Source organism: Herpailurus yagouaroundi, unplaced genomic scaffold (assembly GCF_014898765.1).
Source record: "Herpailurus yagouaroundi ecotype Mexico unplaced genomic scaffold, PumYag 182, whole genome shotgun sequence".
Taxonomy (NCBI): Eukaryota; Metazoa; Chordata; class Mammalia; order Carnivora; family Felidae; genus Herpailurus; species Herpailurus yagouaroundi.
In genome coordinates this window covers 15,766,469-15,789,046 of record NW_024412413.1, presented here as the reverse complement: position 1 = coordinate 15,789,046, position 22,578 = coordinate 15,766,469, and the positions used below count along the sequence as shown (strand labels likewise).

Below are 22,578 nucleotides of genomic sequence, written 5' to 3'. Positions count from 1 at the left end.
GTGTGTGTGTGTGTGTGTGTGTGTGTGTGTGTGTGTGTGTGTGTGTCTTGCCTATGCTTTTACAAGCATGTGTGCCAACAGAGGTTTCTGACTTGCGGATTTTTAAATTTCGGATTTTCTCCTTTCCAAGAGGAATGCAGACATATCACACTAAGGATACTGTCCTACAACCTGCTGCACTGCGTTGACCCACAACTTGCCCTTTCCTCACTGGAATGTCCCGAAGCCATACCCTCGTTAGTCCATAGAGCACAGCCGCGTTTTAGCTGCTGCACACGATTCCACGTATGACAATGGCAGATCGATTTCACCACTTTCCTCCTGCTGGCCGTTTACGTCGTGTCCAAATCTCATCTCCACCCTTACAGACAGGGCCGCAGAGAGCATCTTCAGATGTCCCTTTGCACACCTGTTGGAGTGTTCTCTGTGTTGGCGTCGAGGAGAGCTGGGTACCCAGAAAATATTAATGGGACTAATATTTGCCCCCTCAAAGGGCTTTGCCATTTTGTATCTTCACCCACAGTATAAGATACTTAAAAAAAAAAAAAAAAAAAAAAAAGGAACCTAGCTCACACTATGGCATCTCATTCTCTGAGACATGTGCATCCTTTGTGCTGTCTGCTCTCTGCAACGGCAGCGTGCAGGCCCTCAGGACGGAGGTGTGTAGGCCCAGGAAAGGACATTGGTCTCCCGACAATGCCGAGCTCTCCTGGGACACTTGGTTTGTTTTGGGAATTGGGTTAGGGGCTATTTGCTCCTCCACCTGCTCCCTCCTCGCCACAAGCACCCTCCCCATCGCCCCGGAGACCATCTCCACTCCAAGAACAAACAATACAGTGCCCAAGCAGCCTAAAATAATTGGGGCCACGTGATCTGGAGGCAGTTCCCAGCAGAAAACAGGCAAATATTGTCAAATGCCTTCTGCCAAACACTTTCCAGCATCCTCGGTCACGAGGGTTAGTAAAGCCCAAGCCGCTGGGGACGGGGAGCACTGCTGGAATCCTGGCCACACAATAACCTCTATTCACGCAGAGGATTTTGGAATGGTAAGCGGCCTGTTCCACCATCCTGGCCTGCTTGCTGCCAGCCCATGTCCCCCTCCAGAGCCCTACCCTCTCACACACCTCCCTTGTCGCCTGTGTCACTTCTGGCTTCCTGTGCACCAGTCAGGGCAGAGTCATCTCCCCTTTCAGCAGTTTATGGGGTGCAGGGGGAGGCCCTTCCCCAAAGGAAGAGGGTAGAAGACCAAATCATCTTTCTTGGGGGGGTGTTTTTTTTCTTTCAAAAAAAAAAAATTAAAAGGAGGTCTTGGGTGATTGATGGCCTTTTGATCCTTCAAATTAATATAAAACAAAAGAAATTTCACATTTCTCTTTAAAATGTTCTTGGAGGCCGCAGGTAGAAAGCTGGACTGGGTACTGTTCCAAAGAAGTTTGTTGAAGTTTCGGACCAGGTCACAGCTCCTAGACCAGAGTCACAGAGTAACCAGCACCCGATGTTCGGTACCCATCTCTGACTTGATCCTTTATTCAACAGTGACAGAACATTATTCGCTTCCATAATATTAGTTAGGCCACCTTGTTCCAGAAAGGGAGGCTGAACATTTTTAGCACTGAAAACAGCCGGAGATGTCCGATAATGCCTGTAGGTGTGACTGGTGCCCTGCTAGAAACCCTCTACCGCAGAGGCAGAAAGGTAACTAAGCAGGACAGTGTGAAGGGCATGTCTCAGACAAGGAGATGCTAGGGTGTGGAGCTATGATCCTTTTTTTTTTTTTTTTTTTTTTTTTTTTTAAGTATCTTGTGCTGTGGTTAAGGTGTAATTCTAAGGTCTAACGGTAAAGCCGCTTGAGTGGGCAATTTAGTAGTCCCGCTAACATTTCGCTGTGAACACCCAGAACTTCTTGACACCAATATGGAGAACACTCCCACAGGTGTGCAAGGGGGGCTTATGAAGATGTTCTTTGCAGCCTTGTTTGTAATGGTGAAGTAGAACTGAGTAGAGACGGGGAACGGATGGAAAGAGAATGTTGAGGGGGATGGTGTATGATAAAGAATGGTACCCAAATCACCTCGGCTGTCATTGGTGGCCACCGGAGCTCTGGGTTGCCTACCCCTGGCCCAGCCCTGACAGAAGGAAGCATTGGCAACAGTTGAACTTGTGACACTGTGCTATTATATAGTGCCTAGTTTTTGTCAAAAAAAAAAAAAAAAGCGGGGGGGGGGGGGGCGACTTTAACCAAACACTGAGCATAGGGATTCTTGAACCTGGCTAATTCCAGGCCTTTCTGGAATACCAACCCAGTAGCTCGTGGGCCAAACACAGGATATGGATTAGAGGACTCTAGGTTCTGGTCCGATTCCATCATCACAGTGGCAGCACTAAATCCCCGATTCAGCCCATCACTCTGCATCAGCCAAACCTACAGGTTAACCAGATGCCAGTGACAAACCAGGCTTGTGCCTGGCTGGAGACTTCACCAACCAAGCTCTTCTGCTGCTCATGAAAACCCTGTCGAGTTGGCAGGACTGTTACCCCTATTTAAAGAAGAAGAAACCAAGGCAGGCAACTGAACACAACAGAGGGTCACAGTCTCACTCCACCCGAGGGGGGGATTGCCTGATTCCCAAGAAGGCCCTCAAAGGGGACGGAGAGCCAGCCGAGGCCCTGGGAGAAATACCAGATCCATCTGAACACGTGTTTCTGGTTGGTTTGTCTACCTAGCAGCAAGTCGTAGGCTTAAGTGCTGTTTAAAGAAAAATGGATCGGTTTTGTTTCTTTGCTTGTTTTGGCTTTTTATAGATTCAGCCTCAGACCTAGCCAGAGCCAATGCCCACCATTTTGTTCGTGTTTCTTGTCCAGTGAAGTCCTCTCCTTGGTTCCCATTTTCTGCTGATCAATTGCCAGCTTCCTAAAGGCAGTGGCAGGGATTGCGTGTTGTTGCTCACTGCTGTATTCTACAGTGCCTGGCACACAGTGCTCAGTAAATGTGTGCCGGCTCACTGACCAAAGGAATGTCAGTCCATAGCACACAGTGAGAGCTTTAGGAGCCTCGTACCTGAGTTCATACTCCATACCTGGCTTTTCCCAGGAGAGTGGCTTTGGGCAGTCACTTTGCCTGGCCCTCCCTTTCTTCCTCCATGTCATGGAGATGATGTTACTCATCTTGTGTGAGTAGTGATAGCAAATGTGAATATCCCTGGCACAGAAAATATAAAGCAAATATGTTCATATTAATTGGGGGTTTTTCCTTAATCACCCAGGTCTTAAGGTTAAAAAAAAAGTGCTTTTCTGATCTGTGCAAACGTCTCTGTAAAAGTCCGCTTTCCTTCCTTCCCACCTCCTTCTCTCTTCCTTCTGCAGGGTTGACTGACTGTGTTCAGGGCACAGTAGTAGGAACTTTGCTAACATAAATAGGGATGCTGTTTGGTCCCTGCCTTCAAAGGACTCTCAGTCTAAGATGTAAAGTGTTACCAGAATATTCCACAGTAACCTAGAATAATACTGACAGGTGCCCCTTATCCAGCGTCCCCCTCTGCCACCTAGAGGGCTGTGGGTTGTGTGTGGATTCTTGTTAATCCCCTCAGCGGCCTTGGGAGATGGGTATTAGTATCCTTTGCATCATGTTACTGATGAAAGAGACAAGGGTCTGAGGGTTCAAGCAACACACCCGAGCCTGTGGTGCCTTGCAAGTGGTGTGGGCAGGATTTAACCTCAGCGTCTCCTGCCTCTGAACCCAGTGCTGCTTCTCAGTGAGGGCAGTTGGAGCCGCAGACAGATATGAAGGGCTGTGGAAACTCCCAGGAAGTGATGAGAGCTTTGGGGGCAGAGGCTGCGCTTCCTGTCAAGACTTTCTCCTCCACAGATGCAACTCCGTGCCTGGCGGGTGCCCATCGCAACACTCTGCATGTTATCGGGTGAATGAACCCATGAATCTGGCAAGGATGAGGAACCAACTAAGAGGCCATGAGCAGATGGGGCTGGGTGGGAATTAAACATAGTGTCAGGGAGAGAAATTTGAGCTGAGCCTAGAGGGGCTCACCTCTCGTGGTGGAATGCCCTGGAACATATGGGGTGGGGAGCATGTGCAAGATCAACAGTCCTTTGGCTGGGGAGAAGTGTACGTGCAGAGCAGTGGGTCGAGAGAAGCCTGGAGAAGTAGTCAGGGGTCATATGGTGGGGGCCGTACATGCCAAGGGAGGGAATTAGAACTTCTCCACAGAGGCAGAGGGGAGTAACTGATGGGTTTAGATTACTGTCTGGCCTCTGCTTAGCAAGTTTGTTTTCACGCATTTTTCAGTCTCTGGGTCAACCTGAGTAATAAGTTACTATGTCCTGCAAGGCTTTTAAAAGTCCTGCTGTCTGATCTTCTGGTAAAATAGAAGAGAAAGTTTCTGTTGTAGACATGTCCGCAAAGACCTGGGTAGTGGAGACTCTGAACTGAAATCTCACACGTACAGAGAAGAGAACAGGTTTCAAAGGAGAGCAGCAGGAACAATTATGCTGGGTGCTGAAACATTTGGTCTTCATTGTCAAGTGCTGATACGGAGCTTCCTCCCCTGCCCTGGGTTGCTGCGGCCAAAGCCTCATGAGGAGATCTTTTTCAAAATGTATACCGCAGATAATGACTCCTGTTGGCTAGTAGACTGAGTTCATTATCTCCTCATAATAGGATAGGTTCAATTCAAATATGATCAGGTTATTAAATAGAAGATCAGAAAAGTGGAAGAAGTGGGGAATTTTTTGGTGATCATTAAAAATATCCAGGTATAATGGAGTATTGTTCACCATGTCAGACTAATGATGTCCTCTACAAGTGAGGAGAAGGGGAAATTTCATCAGATATGAAGAGAAATAATTAACTGCCTTTCTTTCTGCCATGCCTTGGTCAGCGAAGCAGACATTCCAATTAGCAACTTCAGTACACGCACGGACCCTCTGGATTTTGTAAGGAGGTTTGGGGAAAGGTATCATGACGCTCTTTCTGCGGAAACTCATCAAGCATCAAAGTTGCCCTTAATGCCAGTTACATCTGTTCATTTGTAGAGCTTATTAAAATGCTTCATAGTCATAAGCCACCTAGATACCTTGAGGCGAAGAAGCTCTGGGAAGAGGAACAAAATGTGGGTAGCATTGTAGTTATTTAGAAGGCTCTGGCCTTTGGCAGGTAACTGCTTAATTAATTCAGCCTGTGTGAACTGTGACTTACACTCCTCTGGATTCAGATAGTTTGTTGCTGCTATGGGTTCATTTAATGGGATGTATTTTAACCCTGGTCTTCTATTTTAATGCTGATCCCTTGGCCGTACTTAGTGAGCGAGCAAGCCACAAGAATATCAAATATAAACTCAGGCACGGGGGGTGGGGGGCTTAAGCAAAATAGCTAATGGTAAGGGGGAGCCAGGAACCCACCCGGGAGACTGTGCTCTCTAACACCACATTATCACCGCCCTCCATTACTCCCTTGCAGTTCTGAACCATGAGGAATGGCGCCTCCGGTCATCCTTCAGTCCAGTGAGGAACCTGAGAGCTTGCCTTGGTTGGTGCCATCCATCTCACATCTGGTAGCATAACAACCACACGCACTGAGTGTTATCCCTGCCCCCACGGCCACTCCTCCAATTTACACCCCACCGCTTTTTGCCTGAAGTCTTGTGGTAGCCCCTAACTGGTCTCGTTTGTTCATTCATTTGTTCAGCAGCTACGAGTTAGTTGCCGTGTGCCAGGCCTCACTAGTCAGCCTTGTCCTCCTACGGTAGAGGTGCCAGAATGAACTGCCAAAGAGTGAATCTGATCATGCTGCAACCATGCCTAAGAAAACCTAACTGGCCCCCTAGGGGTGCCTGAGTGGCTCAGTCTGTTAAGTGTCCCACTCTTGGTTTCGGTTCAGGTCCTGGTCTCATGGTTCATGGGTTCAAGCCCCATGCTGACAGTGAGGAGCCTGCTTGGGATTCTCTCTCTCCCTCTCTCTTTGCCCTTCCCCCACTCTCTGTCTCTGTCTGTCTCTCAAAATACAGAAATAAACTCAAAAAAAAAAAAAAAAAAGAAAAAGAAAAATGGCCCTCTATCATTTTAAAGGGTCATATGCCTTTTGTAAGATGAACTCTGAATGGCTTGAAATGCATGTATATTGAATGTACCTATGGATTTTTCTGTCCAAAGTTAATTTTAGGAAATGATTAGCAAGGATAAGCAAAAAGGGATACTTTCTCCTCCCCACAGCTTGTCCTGCACAAAGTTGCAGCCATCCAAGGTGTGTGTGTGTGTGTGTGTGTGTGTTAGACTGGAAAATGTTCTACCATAGTCTACAGAGTTGAAATCAAAGCTTTGAAAAGAAATTGCTTTTTTTTTTTTAAAGTTTATTTATTCATTTATTGGAGCAGGGAGGGGCAGAGAAAGGAAGACAGAGAATCCCAAGCAGGCTCCACACTGTCAGCGTGGAGCCCAGTGTGGGGCTCGAACCCACGAACTGTGAGATCATGACCTGAGCGGAAGTCAGGAGTCGGATGCTTAACCGACTGAGCCACCCAGGTGCCCCTGAGAGGAAATTGCTTAATGGGACTCTCAGTAGTCTAAGATGAAACCAAGGAAACTTGGATGTTTTTTGTTTTTATTGTTATATTCGTTTACAATCAATCCGTTGTTGGCTAATAGAACATAGTAAGCTTTAAATTCATATTAGTGACTGTTGTTATTGATGACATTATTATTATTTCTACAGCATCCCAGAAACACTCTGGTCTTCCTGCCTCTGAGTCTTTATTTTTTCAGTTCACTGAGTACTGCTCCATCGCCTCCCGTAAATGACATTTCTGCAGTAATTCTTGAACTCCGAGGGTTGCCAAACTTCTATTCCAGGCCATATTCTCTTGGGGACATTGGAAGATTCTCCATACCCCCTCCCCCTTTGTTTTTTTTAAAGGCTCCTTTGCAAGCCCTTTCTCCACTCAGACCATTGTCTCCATCATCCAGAGCACATTGTCTCTCACCCTTGCTGTTCTCCATTGCCTAGAATCCCCTCCATCTACCACAACAGGACACTGTAGTGGGTTAAAGGAAGACTCTCCCATTTACTGCCTGCGCGACCATGGGCACATGAGTTCCACTCTCTGAGCCATATAAACCTACCACATAAGGTAGGCTTTATACCCATGTATCCAGTTTCCTCATTGGATACATGGGTATAAAACCTACCTTATATGGTTATTGTGAGGATGGAAAGAGATACCAGATACCCAGTGCCTGGCACCTGGGAAAAGCGCTAACTGATGCTAGCTGTCCCAAAATTCAAATCCCAGTTCATCCGTGAACCCTTAATTACCTCTTCTCATCTACACAGGAATCTCTCTGTTCTCCCACCTTTGACTGCTCTTATAGTAGTTAATTTTTCATATTTTGATGCATTATTCTTCCCAGATAGACTGCAAAGTGAACCAGGGCATAGGTCATGCCTTATGTCAACGCAAGAGGCTACAGGAGCCAGACAAGGAACAGAAAATAGATTGGTGTCAGAAAAGTAGGGAGGAGTGAGGACTCTGGCCAACTCGAGGGCACACCTACCTCTGGCCAATTATTGTCATGTGGGAATATGGGCCCAGCATTGCCAGATCTCAGCCTTTTCACAAGAAGCCAGATTCTTAGGGGAAATGTCCTGAATTTTAAAAGCCAGGCCAACAATATTGAGGCCACGCAAAGCATGTCTGTGAGACCCCAGTTTGTGAAAGCTGCCGTATTTGGATGGTCCATACCAGTTTGTATGTAAACTGGTCATGTGGACCTCTGAACTCACTTTTATAGAGAAACAGTGCTGTGAATGGCAGTTAGGGGTCCAGGCTAAGCTAGAAGGCTGATTCCCATTCATACCAGACCTGAAGCTTAGGACAGTCCCAAGAAATCTCATCTCTATGTGAAAGCATTTTCCCACGGGGAGCCACATCTAATGTTTGTTCTAATTTCCGATGTCAGGGACATGTATACTAGAATGTAAGCCCTTTCAGGCCAGGGCCTTTGTTTTGCTCTCTGCTGTTTCCTTAATGTCGAGAGCAGTGCCTGGAACTCAATAAATATTTGTTGAATTTTAAAGATTACCTGTGTCTCTATCCATCTGCCCACCATTTAATCTATTCCCTACATGCAAACAAGGACTATCTTGCTCACCAAGTGCTCCCCAGCACTTGGCAGGTGGTAGGAGATCAATAAGTATTTGTCGAATGAATATATAACTGCAACGATCCATCCACCAGACACTTAATTGAGCACCTGCTGTGTGCCAAGGAATATGTTGGCCTTCAAGGATGCAGGAGTGACTCGGACACCATGCCAACCTCAAGGAATTAGGTCACCCAGAAAGGATTGCATAAACGTTTCCCGGAACACTTCTAAAAATGATCAGGAGTTACTCAGTGCTCCCCTTCCCAGAAGAAGGGGGACTAGGTGAGGTGATGAGACCACTCAGCACCAGGCTTCTTCATTTATCTGGGCGTGCCTAGGGTTATATTCATTGGTAGGGTTTGGATGTGAAATGATTGAATTGATTTTCTTTCAACCACATGCTGGAATGAGCACAGTGAGCACTGCCCTTTCAAGTGGCCACCTCAGGAGGCCGTGTCCTCATTCTGCTTCACAGTCACGGCAGGACTGGACCACTTCTTTGGCAAGTGCCCCTGAGAAGTTAGAAGCCATCTGAGGATATTTATTTCACTGCTCTAGAATCTTGCCTTATTTTTGTCTCTGCCCCCACTCCCCACCCCACAACAAATGTTTGAGATGAAAGGGCTATTCCAGTCACTTTATTCCTCAAACTTGGTTCCAAATGACTTTGGGTCGTTTCCAAAAATCCAGTTTGTGATCCAAAGAGAAATATCTTCTGTTCGTGAGTTAATTGAACAGTGTGTGCCCCAGGCTCTGAAAGCAGCAGGCCCAAAGAGACGTCCCCAAGTTGTCATGTGCCCTGGCAGTTCTGCTGGAAGAAGTGTTCTTAAACCTTTCTTTTTTTTTTTTTTTTTTTTAAATTTTTTTTTTTCAACGTTTATTTATTTTGGGGACACAGAGAGAGACAGAGCATGAACGGGGGAGGGGCAGAGAGAGAGGGAGACACAGAATCGGAAACAGGCTCCAGGCTCCGAGCCATCAGCCCAGAGCCGGACGTGGGGCTCGAACTCACGGACCGCGAGATCGTGACCTGGCTGAAGTCGGACGCTTAACCGACTGCGCCACCCAGGCGCCCCCCAGTGTTCTTAAACCTTTCAATGTGTCTATGAAAAAGGGGGCAGGATTCTTTTCGATGCCTACACTCTGGTGTTTAGGTGAAAGAGGGGAAAATAGGATAACCTGTATCTAGTTTATTTTTATATCCCAAGATCTAGCACCCATTCAGGACATATGGGCACCCAAAGATGTTTTAAGGAGAGGATAGGTGTATGATGGTGAGGTCCAACACCTACTAAGTGTTTATCGTGTGCCAGGCACCATGCCTGCACGTGTCACACATTCGATTGTCACAACAGCTTATGAGGTGATCACAGCCAGCACCTCCAAAAGGAAACCCTACCTAAGGGTAAATAACTTGCTCAAGGTCACCAAGCCAGCAAGTGACAACACTGGGGTTTGAATCCCCATGGAAAGTCCCTACCCTAGACCCTTAAACTAGGGTCATCACGAAGGTGATGGGTATAGAATCGTAATTCCAGCACAGCAGAGACGATCCTGAAGAAACCAGAGGGTTCGGCTCCCGCTGTGATCCTAAAACCTTCCTTCAGTCAGTGGATTACTGGCTGTCCCACTGTCTGGTTTCTCCTTGGGCGTTTGTTTTCCCACGGCTATCCCACCGCACTGCTCTTGTTAGCAAAGACGCTCCGACACTGGGACACCTGTTAGAAATGGCTACACGAGTGAGTGTGTGGTTCGAAGCTCGGCTGACTGGGGCACCTACAGGATCCTGTATATCACTTTGGGAGTTTGGGGGAACCTGATCCACCCAGACCAATGGCAGCATGGAAGAGAGGGACTGGGAATTTGAGCTGAAAGCGATCCGAGGTCACACAGCCACGGGGGCTAGAAGTCCGATCCTGCCGACCTACCACCTTCACGCGTGACCATGTGGCTCTGTCCTCCTGGGTTTCAGTTTCCCCATCTGTAGGAACACTTCTCTTCAAGTCCTCCTCTGGAGGAGAGCTAGAAAGACCATGCCCTTCTTGCTTGAGGCTTGCTCATTGGGCATTCATTCCACAGGCTGGAGGAGAACTATGAGATCGCGGAGGGGGTCTGCATCCCTCGCAGCGCCCTCTACATGCATTACCTGGACTTCTGCGAGAAGAATGACACCCAGCCTGTCAACGCGGCCAGCTTTGGAAAGGTGAGTCCAGCCTCCCCAGGCTTATTCCTATCCTTCCCCTCTTCCCAGTAATTTTTGCACTGTTCTTAATCATTTTGAACATCTTAATTGCTTTTTTTTAAAGTTGCTTTGGTAACTTAAATACTTTGGTAGCTTTGCTATAATACTTTGCTGTAAAAAGTTCAAAGGCTTATTAGCAAGGTAATACCAAGCCCAATACCAAAACAAAGTAATACCGAAGTATGAAAACTTCCACACGATTCAGACAGGTCATAGAGTAAAAAGGGAACACCTAACTGGACTTTCCTCAGTACTCAATTTGCAGGAAGTGACTTCTTTCCTTCCGAGGGACAAATATTAGACTCCCAAGTGTGTTCCATGTCTGTCAGTGAGTCTGGGGCAGGCAAACTGCTTGCGTCTGTAATGTGAAAGCCTTGGAGAAGCTGGAAGATGGCCTTACATCATTAGCTTAGAGATCTGAGAATCCTCTGCTGGGAGTGGTCTTATTTGCAATATTACCGCAGGCTTGGCTGCTGTCTGTCTCATGACAAAAACATTTTCCACACTTAGGACTCTGTCCACAAAAACTCATTGTCACTGATCATTCACATTTAACAGGCCAAGGAAAGCTGTTGGAGCACTCTTTCTTTTTTTTAATGTTTATTTTTGAGAGAGAGAGAGAGAGAGAGAGAGAAGAGAGAGCGAGCAGGGGAGGGGCAGAGAGAGGGAGACATAGAATCTGAAGGAGGCTCCAGGCTCTGAGCTGTCAGCACAGAGCCCGATGCGGGGTTTGAATTCACAAACCGTGAGATCATGACCAAGCCAAAGTCGGACGCTTAACCAAGTGAGCCACCCAGGTGCCCCAGAGTACTTTTAAAGACTGATCATTGTCTATTTGATAGATAAAAATATGGATTTTTACACCTGCATAATACCCAATTTAATTTGAGACAGTACATCCGAACTGTTTCTCCTTAGCTTCTTTTTCCTATGTATAGTTTTTTACTGCATCCACTAACAAAAAGATAGGCAGGCTGATTTGGCACCACTGTTCCTCACCAGTTTTCTGAGTGTGGGCATAACACGGACTGAACCGGCAAAAACAAGTCACTGTTTATGTTTCGGGAATTCCCTTTTCCCAACAGACAAAATCATCAGCAGGAAAAAGAGAAAAGAGAGTAGTGTCAGGTCTGGGCCCACCCCCCTGGAGGGTTTAAAACTGAGTGGCTGGGAATTGGCTCCACTCAATAAATGGGAAGATGCTCCGTGGTGACTTAGGGAAGGGCATATGTTTTTGTGATGCATTAACCCTGTTTTTCATACGTGATAATAATTTTTTTTTTAAGTCAGTGGAGACACCACCTTTGCTGTTTCTTCCGTTTGTGTCTTCAGTCCATCAGTGTTGGCTGAGATGGGCTGCGTGGGTGGCACTGTGTTCTGGGGAAAACGAGAAGGGAATCCAGTATGGGTCCCGCTTGTGGAGAGGCTCACAGTCTAGGGAGGGAGTCGGTGAGCTCCTCAGCAGGTGGGAGACAGAAGAGCACACCCGGAATCCAGGGGATCCTGGAGCTTTGTCACACGTCTGGGGTCCTGGGACATTCACTCGCATCCACACTTCCTCATGGCGGCCACAGTGGAGAGTCCAGGATAGGGCCTCAGATGGAGGGACAGGTGGGGTGAACCAAGAGATCAACAATCTAACTCTCCTGGACTAATCGCTTAACCTCTCTGAGCCTCAGCCCTCTCTGCTGTGAACTGGGAATCAACCCCTCCCTTCCTCATGGGGATGCTGCAGGATTCAAGGGAGATGATTGTCAGTGGATGATGTGTGGTATATGTATGTCCCTGTCCAGGGCAGGCAAGTGGCTTGGCTTGGTAATGCAAAAGCCTTGGGGAAACCAGGAAATGAATCTTCAGGTACTATTCCCTCAGTCATCTGATAGGTCAGGTACAGTGACACCCACACGTGCCATTGCAGTTGTTGTTATGAATTTCCCCATGAGCTGTTTGTGCACAGATTCTGGGGTGGGGGAAAGACCATAAAAACACAAATCCTCGCCATATCTAGAAACTCCATTTTGCCCAAATAAGGACCTTTTCTTTCCTTTTTCTCACTTCTGTAACACTGTTGTTAGCTCAGGGTTTCCTTGACTTTGTGATCTAGGTAAAATCAATTTAACTCAGCCCCTCCTCTCCACTCCCTGGGTGTTAGCTTTCTCAGACCCACCTTGTGAGACTCTTTCTTCTGTCTACACCACTTCTCTCTACCTGTGCTGTTCAAGACGGTAGCTGTGAGCCACATATGGTTGTTCAACTTAAACAGAATTAAAAATTCAGTTCCTCAGTCACATGAGCCATATTTCAGATGCTCACTGGCCACATGTCACTAGAGGCTAGGCTGTCGTATTGGACAGTGCACATAGAACACTTCCATCATCACAGAAAGTATTCTTGGACGGCCCTGTTCTGAACCACCATGAGCCAAGGATGAAACCCAGAGTCCTCTTTGATTTGCACAAGACAGCCCGCAGAAAGCATTTGTGACCCCAGTAGACTGAAGTTTGAAGGAGGGATTTACATCCCGGACAGCATCTAATGGAACAGACATCCCCATTCCAGAATGCTCTCCCACCTCCATACCACACTGGAGGCTCCCTGGGCCTCCCCCTGCCGGTTCCCCACTGCCAGTCCCAGCCCCCTCTGCTCTGCCACCCCCCCTTTCCCCTTCTGCCACCTCCCACTGCTCAGCCCCCCTTCCTCCTCGGGACAACCTCCACCAGATCACCTCTGTTCTCTAATCCTTGGTCCTACTGACATCTATGTCCACAGGTCTTATTTTCAAAATATTGTTTCCAAATAATAACTTTTCTAAGAATTACAGTGCCAGCTGCTTCCAAAATAGTCATTAAAAAAAGACATCCAAACTCAGTCCAAAAGCAATGACATACTCTAATGGTATTAAAAGCACAAATGCAAAAGTGCTTTGCAGGTACCTTGCCATTGATTTCAAATGCGCTGGAAATTCGGGCTGTCCTTCCAGCCACAGAGGACAGAAGGAGCCTGCTGAGGGTTTCTACACTGAGCTTGTTGAACTGAAATCTCGGTCATGCTCGCCCTTCCTAAGGGCTCCCAGCTGCAGCTGCCATCCCCCCGTAGAGAAAGGGACTGGTTGTTCTGTGAAGCCTGGGGTGTAATTGTGGGCAGCCTTCCTTTGAGCAGATCCATCCAAACTTGATGCTATTCATCTATGAACTTTTAGCTCTGCGTCGGCAAGGTTCAATATTTCAGCTTCATTTTTAGAGAAAAATTTGGTGATAGTCTTCCACCACGCTGCCGCCCCCGCTCCCCGCCATCCGGGCAACCCCCCACTCTCCTCCCCAGCTTGCAAATGGGCTGAGGTGAAACAGCATCAGCGGTGAGGCTCTCTGCCCCCCCCCCCCCCATGTGGCCTGGTGGGGATACTGTCCTTGATAAAGCGAGTGGACAGCAGCAATAGTTTTGCTGCAGGGAAGAACTGAAAGAGATCCTCTTTCCAGCACTGCGGCCAAGCCCCATAAGCACTGGCTTCCAGTAAGCCCGTATTGACTTTGGGTCCCAGAATTGATTGAGGCATCACAGAGAATGCTGAAGCTTCAAGCTGTACTGGGCTTGCGCCTGCCTTTCTGTTGGCTAGGGTAACGAAAGGTCACCCGGCTTGGAGTCACTTCACTTTCCTGAGCTCCCATTTCCTTACCTCTAGACGGGAATAATCCCTCACAAATGACTCTAGGGATAAAATGAGACGCTGCTTAGGAGAGCATTTTTAACATTGTAAGGCATTCTACCAATGGAAGAAGCCACCGCTATCTAAAACTGGCCTCACTCCATCCTGTTTCCTCTGTTTCCTACCATGCTTTTTCTTTATAGCACTTATAACTGTCTGAACTGTTACATATGTGATATAACTAATATATTACATGTTATATGTATAATTATCTGTATGGCATCATTGCCTGTTATTCTACCTCAGTATATTACAGATAATATTCATATGACATAATATATATGTACATATGTATGTTAATCATATATGTATGTATATATATGTGTGTGTGTATGTGTGTGTGTGTGTGTGTATATATATATATATATATATATCTGTATGTTGCTTGTGTTTTATTTGCCTCCTTCTCTAGAATGGAAGCTCCATGAGGCCTTTTTTTTTGTTCACTATGCATCCCTAACTCCCAGAATAGCGCCTGGCACATAATAGACCCTCAGATATTTATTGAAGATTGAATGACTTGTGTTATTGCTATTTGCCAAGGACGCTGAAATCATTTGATACACGTGAATGTGTTTAGCCTGTATGATGCCCATATGAAACAGACATTGTATCAATTTTCCCTTACCCGTTTGCTGGGCACGGATGAACTTGTCCAGGTACCAATGGAAACTGGTTGTATTTTCACTTACTTTGAAGGGCTACCTTCAAAGTCCTCTGCTCAGCTGTCCTGCTCTGCCCTCCGATGACATCACAGGGAAACCCCACAGCATCCCAACCATGTTCAGCCATCGTATTGGTGTTGGTTAGAAGATTAACTAATTTTCAGCTATGAAAAAGTCCCACTCGGTCCAGTTTAAAACATGCATCTCACATGCAAGGCAGAGCCTCTCCCTTCCTGGGGCTCAGAATCTGCTCTGTCAAAGAGGGGCAGGGTGGGTGCTTCCTTCCTCCCTCTGTCTTCTGGCTTCTCCAGGGCTGGAGCAGAGGGGCATCAGAGGAGTGTGAAAGAAGGAAAGTCAGCCGGACTCATTTTGAGGGCTCTTCCCGCCAGCGCCCTCTGCTGGAATGGCCATCCATCCGGCTGCAGGAATGAGTCCAGTCATGGGTTGGGGGGAACCCCGTGGATCTCCATCCACAATGGCTGAAGGGATGTGCTCTCCAGCTGACTTTCCACCACCCACCCCCAGGCTGCTCTTGCTCCTCCGCTGAGGATCCCCCATCCGGCTCTGTTTTAGTGTTGGAGGGTTTTAACCAGCTCACTGCATACCTGCTCTTACACCCTGATTCTTAGAGATGCCCAGATGAGCCCCCACAGATGTAACCGGTGTGTGGAACAGGACGAACTCAGCAGTGTACACACAGAAAGTGATTTTGCTCACGCTATGGCCCAGCCTCCTTCCCTGACCCCCGGTGGCTTCATGGCAGGCTTAATTGCTGTTTGATTCTTGATTATAAAAACAAGTCTCTTTTCAATAATGTAGGCTCTCTGTTAGACATTGAAGTCTGGTCCAGGGCTCCAATCAAAACCTGCAGCCTCACATCCACTTGGAAACTCCTCCCAGACTCGCAGCTCAGCCCTGACCACGTGTGGCCTGAGGACCTGCAGAGGGGAAGTGGGGCATGTGGTCTGACCTCCTGCTCGTCCCTGACCTTTTTCTCCTGCTGCTGGTGCTTACAGGCTTGCCAGGTTGAGAAAAAAAAAAAAACTTCCAAAATGGTAACCCCAGTTCTCTAGTAAACAGCAGTAAAGTAAATTTTTAGAGAACAGTGAGTGGAACTGTAAATTGAAACAAAATCATGGGGATCAGAATTGGCCTACACGTGACATCATACCCAGCTAAATTGTCCAAGCTTATTTTTTTAATGTTTGTTTATTTTTGAGAGAGAGAGAGGGAGACAGAATCTGAAGCAGGCTCCAGGCTCTGAGCTGTCAGCACAGAGTGGGGCTTGAACTCATGAACTGCGAGATCATGACCTGACACTTAACTGGCTGAACCACCCAGGGACCCCTAGATCGTCCAAGCTTATTAATAGACCATTCTTTTTAACAGATGTTAGAGAGCTTTTTATAAAATTAATAAAAATAGCAAACACCTAGGGCTTTCTATGACCTGGCACTGTTCTAAGCATTTTACATATATCTGCCTCCTCCAAACTACTCTATGAGGTAGGAACTTTTGTTATCCCCATTTTGTAGATGGGTGAACCGAGTCCCAGAGAGATAAGGTAATTTGCCCAAGGCCACACAGACAGTAAATGGATGTGAACCTGGAAAGTCTGGCTCTAAGAGTGCATGCACTTCAACTTATCTCAGTTTACCCAGGGCAAGTTATTTTGGGGGTAGGGTATGTATGTGGGGGGGGGGGCTGGAGGTAGGTGTATGTGGAGAACAAAATACTGGGCCTTTTGACCTTGGTGCGGTCATTAGCAACCACCTGGCACCTGTTAGATGATGGCATTTGGGACTGAAATCTCGGCCTGTCTCTCAGAGGCATGAGTGCTGGTATCACAGTTGAGAAATGCCCCTCAAATCTTTCCCCTCCCAGGTGTTCTGGGCACTGTGAACCCTGCAGCCAGTATTTCCCATGCTGGTTCCCCCTCGACACTTGTGTTCCCCCACTTATTACTCATTTATCTCGATCCCTTGTGGCCCCAGCTCTGTGCTGGCAGATGGGAAGTAGGGTGAAGAAGATAGTCTGTCCTCGAGGGGAGTGGGCTGCAGAAGGGACACGTGCCCATGAGAAACCACAGAACAAGATGGCAGATGTGCCCCTGAGCTGGAACACACATGACTGGGGGGACAAAGGGAGGAGACTTCTGCCTCCTCAAGGGTGGGGGGTGACTGGTGGCCTGAGAATGAGGTCAATCTGGGAAGAGCCCCAGGGATGCACTACTGCCCTCTCCCGACCCGCAGCCTTGTGGGATCCACGGAAGCTGAGGAAGGTGTTTTGATTTCACCAAATACTTCTCTCTCCTGCATCTCCACTTGGTTTTTTGGGGGATCTCTAAGCAAAAGCCCTGCCTTCACAAAGGTGGAACATCTCTATGTTTAGCAGCAAGCTAAGCTTTTTCAGAAAGAAAAACCGGGCCTCAGATTTCTGAGCCAAGAGCACATCTCTGACTTATAAGCAGATTGCTTTCCACTTATCTGTCACATGCATTGCAGAGAGGTTGTGAGGCAAAAACTTGTCTCCCTCAGCAGACCTTTACTGAGGCCCCACCATGGGCATTGGCCAGGAGTTTCCAATAATGCCAGGTTTTGAGTCCTCAACTTGAGGATCCGTTGCCCTTACTCTCTCTGTGACCATGGACAGGTCCCTTTCCCTCTCTGAACCTCAGTCCCTCCATCTATCAAATAGGGAAGTCAGTCTACAAACATACGGGGATCTTTACTGCATTAGTTGGAAATACTTTTCAGTTAGAAACTGGGATGGGCAGTGACGCCGATTCTGTGCCAAGCCCTCCGCACACACTATCTCGTGTAGTCCTTACCCAGCCCTGTGAACTGGATGCTCGTTTTGTTCCCTTTGGACAAAGATGGCATGGCTGACTCCACGGCTACTGGAACCTTCTCTGGGAAGTTAATTCTGGGTGGAAATCAGAAGGTGGATCAGTTAGGAATTGTATTGTGGGGCTGTGGGTGAAAAATGCCCCTCTCCATCCCCAAACAGTGACTTAAATAAATGAGTGGTTTTCCTTTTCTTCACATTAAATATAAAAGATGATAACCCAACACCGGCATAACAGCCCTTTAAGAGCATCGGGGACCTAGGCTCCTCCTCTTTCTGTGCCCTGCCGTTTGTAGCGGATGGCTTCCAACTTCTGTATCACCTCATGGTCCAAAGTGGCTGCTGGACAACAAAGGCTTATATTCCAGGCCAGAAGGGGGAAAAGGGGGGTAAGAAGAGACAGGTCAAAACTCCAGCCAAATCGGCTATCTTCAAGAGCCTTCCCAGAGCCCTGCCCAGTGATCTCCCCTACATCTCACTGGCTGCCCTTGGTTGTCAGGGAAGCAGGAAAATGTAGACCATCGCCTCCTGGAATAAAAAATTAGAGTTTGGTTAGCAAGGAGACAGGGGTAAACAATGAACCATTTTATCCACATATGAGCATTTTAGAAATACGTGTATTCATTTTTTTAAAACATTGAGCTATAATTAACATATAACATTGCATTAGTTCTAGGTGTATGGCATAATGGTTTGATATATGTGTATAATGTGCAACAATCACCAGATAAGTTCAGTGAACATCTGTCACTACCCAGAGTTATAATTTTTTCTTTCTTGTGATGAGAACTTTTAAGATCTACTCTCTCAGCAGCTTTCTTTCTTTCTTTTTTTTTTTAAAAATGTTTATTTATTTTTGAGACAGAGAGAGACAGAGCGTGAACGGGGGAGGGTCAGAGAGAGAGGGAGACACAGAATCAGAAGCAGGCTCCAGGCTCTGAGCTGTCAGCACAGAGCCCGACGCAGGGCTCGAACTCACAGACCATGAGATCATGACCTGAGCCGAAGTCAGAAGCTCAACCGAGTGAGCCAGCCAGGCGCCCCTCTCAGCAGCTTTCAAATGTACAGCACAGTATGAACTATGGTCACCATGCTGACAGGTGATGTCCTCAGGACATTTTTTTATCTCACAACTGGAAGTTTGGACCTTTTGACCCATTTCCCCCACATTGTCCCTGTGTGTCCTTTTATAAGTGTCACAACGATGAAATGGAACCCAGGATCCTGAAAACATGTATGGAATACTGTCAGGTTAGGAGCCCAGGAGAAGGACACAGGTGGCACAGACTGATCACTTAAAGACACTGGGCAGGTAACGTGATTTATAGTCAGCTCGTCAGCAAGAGGCTCTCGTGGATGGGCACTAGACAGCTAGGAGATAGTGCCATTTGAATACGTGGAGAGGCCATTTAGCCTCAAAACTGTGTGTCCCCTGAAGGCTTTGTTGATTTCCGGAACCCTCCGTTCCTTTGATTAAGTCCGTAAAAATGCAATTAGAACAGAGCGGGATGAGTCATTAACATATATCGGTTACTGACATATCAATATAAAGGAGTTTAATCTATTTAGGGACTTAGAGATTGGTTGGTGAGACCCCATCATTTTTTAGCTGAGGGAATTGAGAGGAATTGAGTGGTTTTCCCCAGGTCACACATGGAGTGGCGGGGCTGGATCTAAGGGGTGGGGGAACACGGGACCCCCGCTGCGGGGCAGGGAGACCAGGAAGCAGCAGGGAGACCAGATAAGGGGAAGGTGGGGCGACAGATGTATGAATTGAATGTATTTATATGCTGCCTTTTCCTTGTGAGGACTTGAGGTAATTGGCAGTTTGGGCTGTGGGTGGCTCCTCCTTGAATGCTTGGCTCCTTCCTCACTGCTGGCCGTGCTCAAGCGATGCCAGAAAATGCCAAGTGTGTTCTGGGGACCCGTGCTTGGGGCAGCTGCGTATACCTGGGGTAGGAGCCAAAGATCCTTCTTGCTTGACGTGCCTGCCCTCTTCCTCGAGAGTCCTTCCATTCCCCTCACTGACCCCAAGTCACGTGCAGGGCCCTGCGGGGGCGCAGGAAGATGAAGGTGCTCTTGAGGCATCAGGATCCTTCAGGAATGCTCTGTTGCCAGTTTTCAAAGGAAAACACTAATTCCATTGATGGAGTTCCCTGCAACTGTAAATTCCTGCGTGTGTTTTTCTTCACCTTGAGTATCTGCTGTGGGGTGTCCACGTCAGAAGGTCTGCTTTCATACCCGACCCCACAGTGTGTGATTTCAGGTGTCTCTACGTGTCACGCACTGCCCAAGCTCAGAAGTCAGACTGTCTGGGCTCGAGTCCCGTCCCCACCCGTTACCAGCTGGGTGAGCTCACACGATTTCCGAACCACTCTGGGCCTCTCTCAGTTTCTTCATCCAGAAAATGGGAACATGGCGGCAACCGCGTGGAGAGTTGTTGTCATAATGGCTATTGGGGGAGGGGGCTTCCTCAGCTCAGTGCCTGGTAAATATAAACACCCCGTGCATGTCAGCTATGATTATGATTTCAGTTCACCATGGCAGCATTCCATGACTTTGATACATCGTGTTTTTAATATATCACCGCTAACATCGATGTTTTGGCTCTTCCCGCTGCTCTTCCTTCTGAACAATTTTGAGAACAATTGTTCTAAAAATGTCCTGCCTGGCGCGCATGCTGCCATTACCACCCTCACCCGCTCCTGTTGTCGCCTTCGGAGTTATTCCGGTCTTGACTTAACCTGTAGCTTATGTAACTCACCTCATTCTAGCTAAGCCCGTGTGTGAGGACTGTCTCTTCTTGTACTTAAACACGTGACACACCATCCAGGCAGCCTCAGGATGAGACTGGGCTCACGTATGGGTTGGGGGCTTCTCAGAATTGTCATCCATGGTACCTACCTCTCGAGGGACAACACACGTTCGCTGTTACGCTTGTAGCTCTGGGAGTTTTCACAGAATCCTTCATCAACCCATGCATGGGATTTGAAATTCCATTTCTGTCTCATCGCACTAGATAGGAGTTTCTCGTAAATATGTGAAATTTCTCTCGGGGGAATTTCCTGCAGCCACCCCCCCTGCCCAGCACCTGGCGCCTAGTAGGTGTTCCCAGAAAACTCTTGAATGGCCAGAGGTGCATCAGGATAGTGTAATCGCTCTGGCAAACACCCATTTCAAAGTGAAAGCATGGAGGCAGACTGTTTCAAAATCCTTATTGATACCACTAACTTAATTATATTTTCTTCTCTGCTAAAGGGGTGAGGTCTCTCGTCAACAAAGAAAGTGAGTACGTTTCTCACTTTCACACTTGAAGTTGTGACAATTAGAATCCCTTGGAACAACCTCTTTTCTTAATCATCTCTTTCTCGTGTTCAAAACAATTGTGCGTCTGTGTTTTTAAGAGAAGGCACAGGACTTTTGCAATACATAGTTACAAAACAACTTGCCCTTATACCGAATTTCTCACCTCTCGCTATTTGAAAAGCTCCTCTACTTTTCCCACACCCAAAAAACCTCTCAACTCAGACCCACAGCTCTTATTTTTGAACTGTTCTGAGCGTACTTGACTCCTTATACACATGAGTTTGTCTCCTTCAAAGTGTGGGAGGATGTGCACTTATCCCATTACCTTGGAGCTCCTTTTGGATCAATCCTTGTTGGTGGCAAATCGTTGCCTCCTGAGGGTGGATTGAATTTTTGGAAACAACCACAGCCTTTTTTCAAAGCCTGTCCCTCATGACTTAAGTTTGGAGATCAAGCTGGATCAAGATCATACACTTTGAGATCAAAATCAAACAAAGCCTGTCTGTAAGAGTAACAAGACAGAGTGGCTTTCTGGAGTGGCTGTAAAGGTGTCCCGAGGCGGCATCTAGACAGGACATCAGGGCTTTCACACACAATTAGTGGACCCCTTGCTGGCTCCCATGGGTACCAGCCATGTTGAAGAACAGGAGAGACAGTCGAACTGGAGTCTGTGAATCTGAGGAGGCTTGAACAGACGTAGATCCTTGTATCTCATCTGTGAAATGGGGATCACCATATTTTTCCCTCCAGCATCGTCTTTAGGATGAAATCAACGTTGCATGTCAAACACCTCATCCAGTGCCTGGTTCTTGCTGATGCTCAGGGTGGAGGCTGCTCCTCTTTCCCTCCTTCCCTTCCTTCTCTTAAAGGGAGGGGGGGTGGTTTGAATATGTCATTTCAGAAACATGTGCCTAAAACTCACATTTCTTGAAAGTCTGTGCCCACGAAATCATGTCAGGAGAGCCCACGTGTGGAATTGCCTTCAGCCTAGAGCCACACGTGGTTGACCGGGGAGAAGAGTGGACAGGAGAGATGGATAGCCTGGCCACCACCACCTAGAAGAAATCCGGCAGCTCCAGGGAGGGGAGTTCTGCAGGGCTGCTCTGCTTCCCACCCCTAGCCCCATGGAGCCCCCGGCCCTGGCTGCCTCGGCTCAAAGGGAGAAGGGTGGGATTCCCGAGTAATTAAAGGGAATTTGGAAGGCTGGGATGTTGCGGAATGTTAGATCAGTAGCTAGAACAGCATGTGGTGTTCTTTAGGCAGGCTTCATTGAATCCATACAAAAAGAGAAAGAGGGGCTGCCTGCCGCCTGCTCATTTATCAAACAGCGAAACTCAGCTTTCACAGCTCCACAAAAGTGGTTGACTGTTTGCTGAGTCTTGCTGCAGAAATTAAAAGCTGAACAGCCTTAGTGGGGCTGAACCGACCCTGCATTTTGAGACTCAAACTAAATTGTGCTGGGCTTTCAGATTCTGGGACCAGCCGATTATTTGGTGACAAGAGAAGAGAATAATTTGTAATTTGCAGCCCGTAAGAAACACTTAAAAAAAAAAAAGGCAGCAAACCCCCTTCCCACAGGTTTTTGTTGCGGCTGGAAGGAGGGGTGCAATCTGTAACAGCCCTTTCTTTGCTCAGAGTGGGAAAAGTCTTGACCTCCGTTTGGG

General features: G+C 47.4%; 1 protein-coding gene across 3 annotated transcripts in view; it reads left to right on the top strand.

Annotated features, from left to right (window-relative positions):
• Positions 1-22,578, top strand: part of RFX4 (regulatory factor X4) — a 164,730-nt gene that overhangs the window by 52,733 nt on the left and 89,419 nt on the right. For all 3 annotated transcript variants that reach the window (XM_040490998.1, XM_040490997.1, XM_040490999.1), the window contains one exon: positions 10,231-10,354. In XM_040490998.1, coding sequence (XP_040346932.1) covers positions 10,231-10,354 — 124 coding nt within the window. The remainder of the gene's footprint in view (positions 1-10,230; positions 10,355-22,578) is intronic.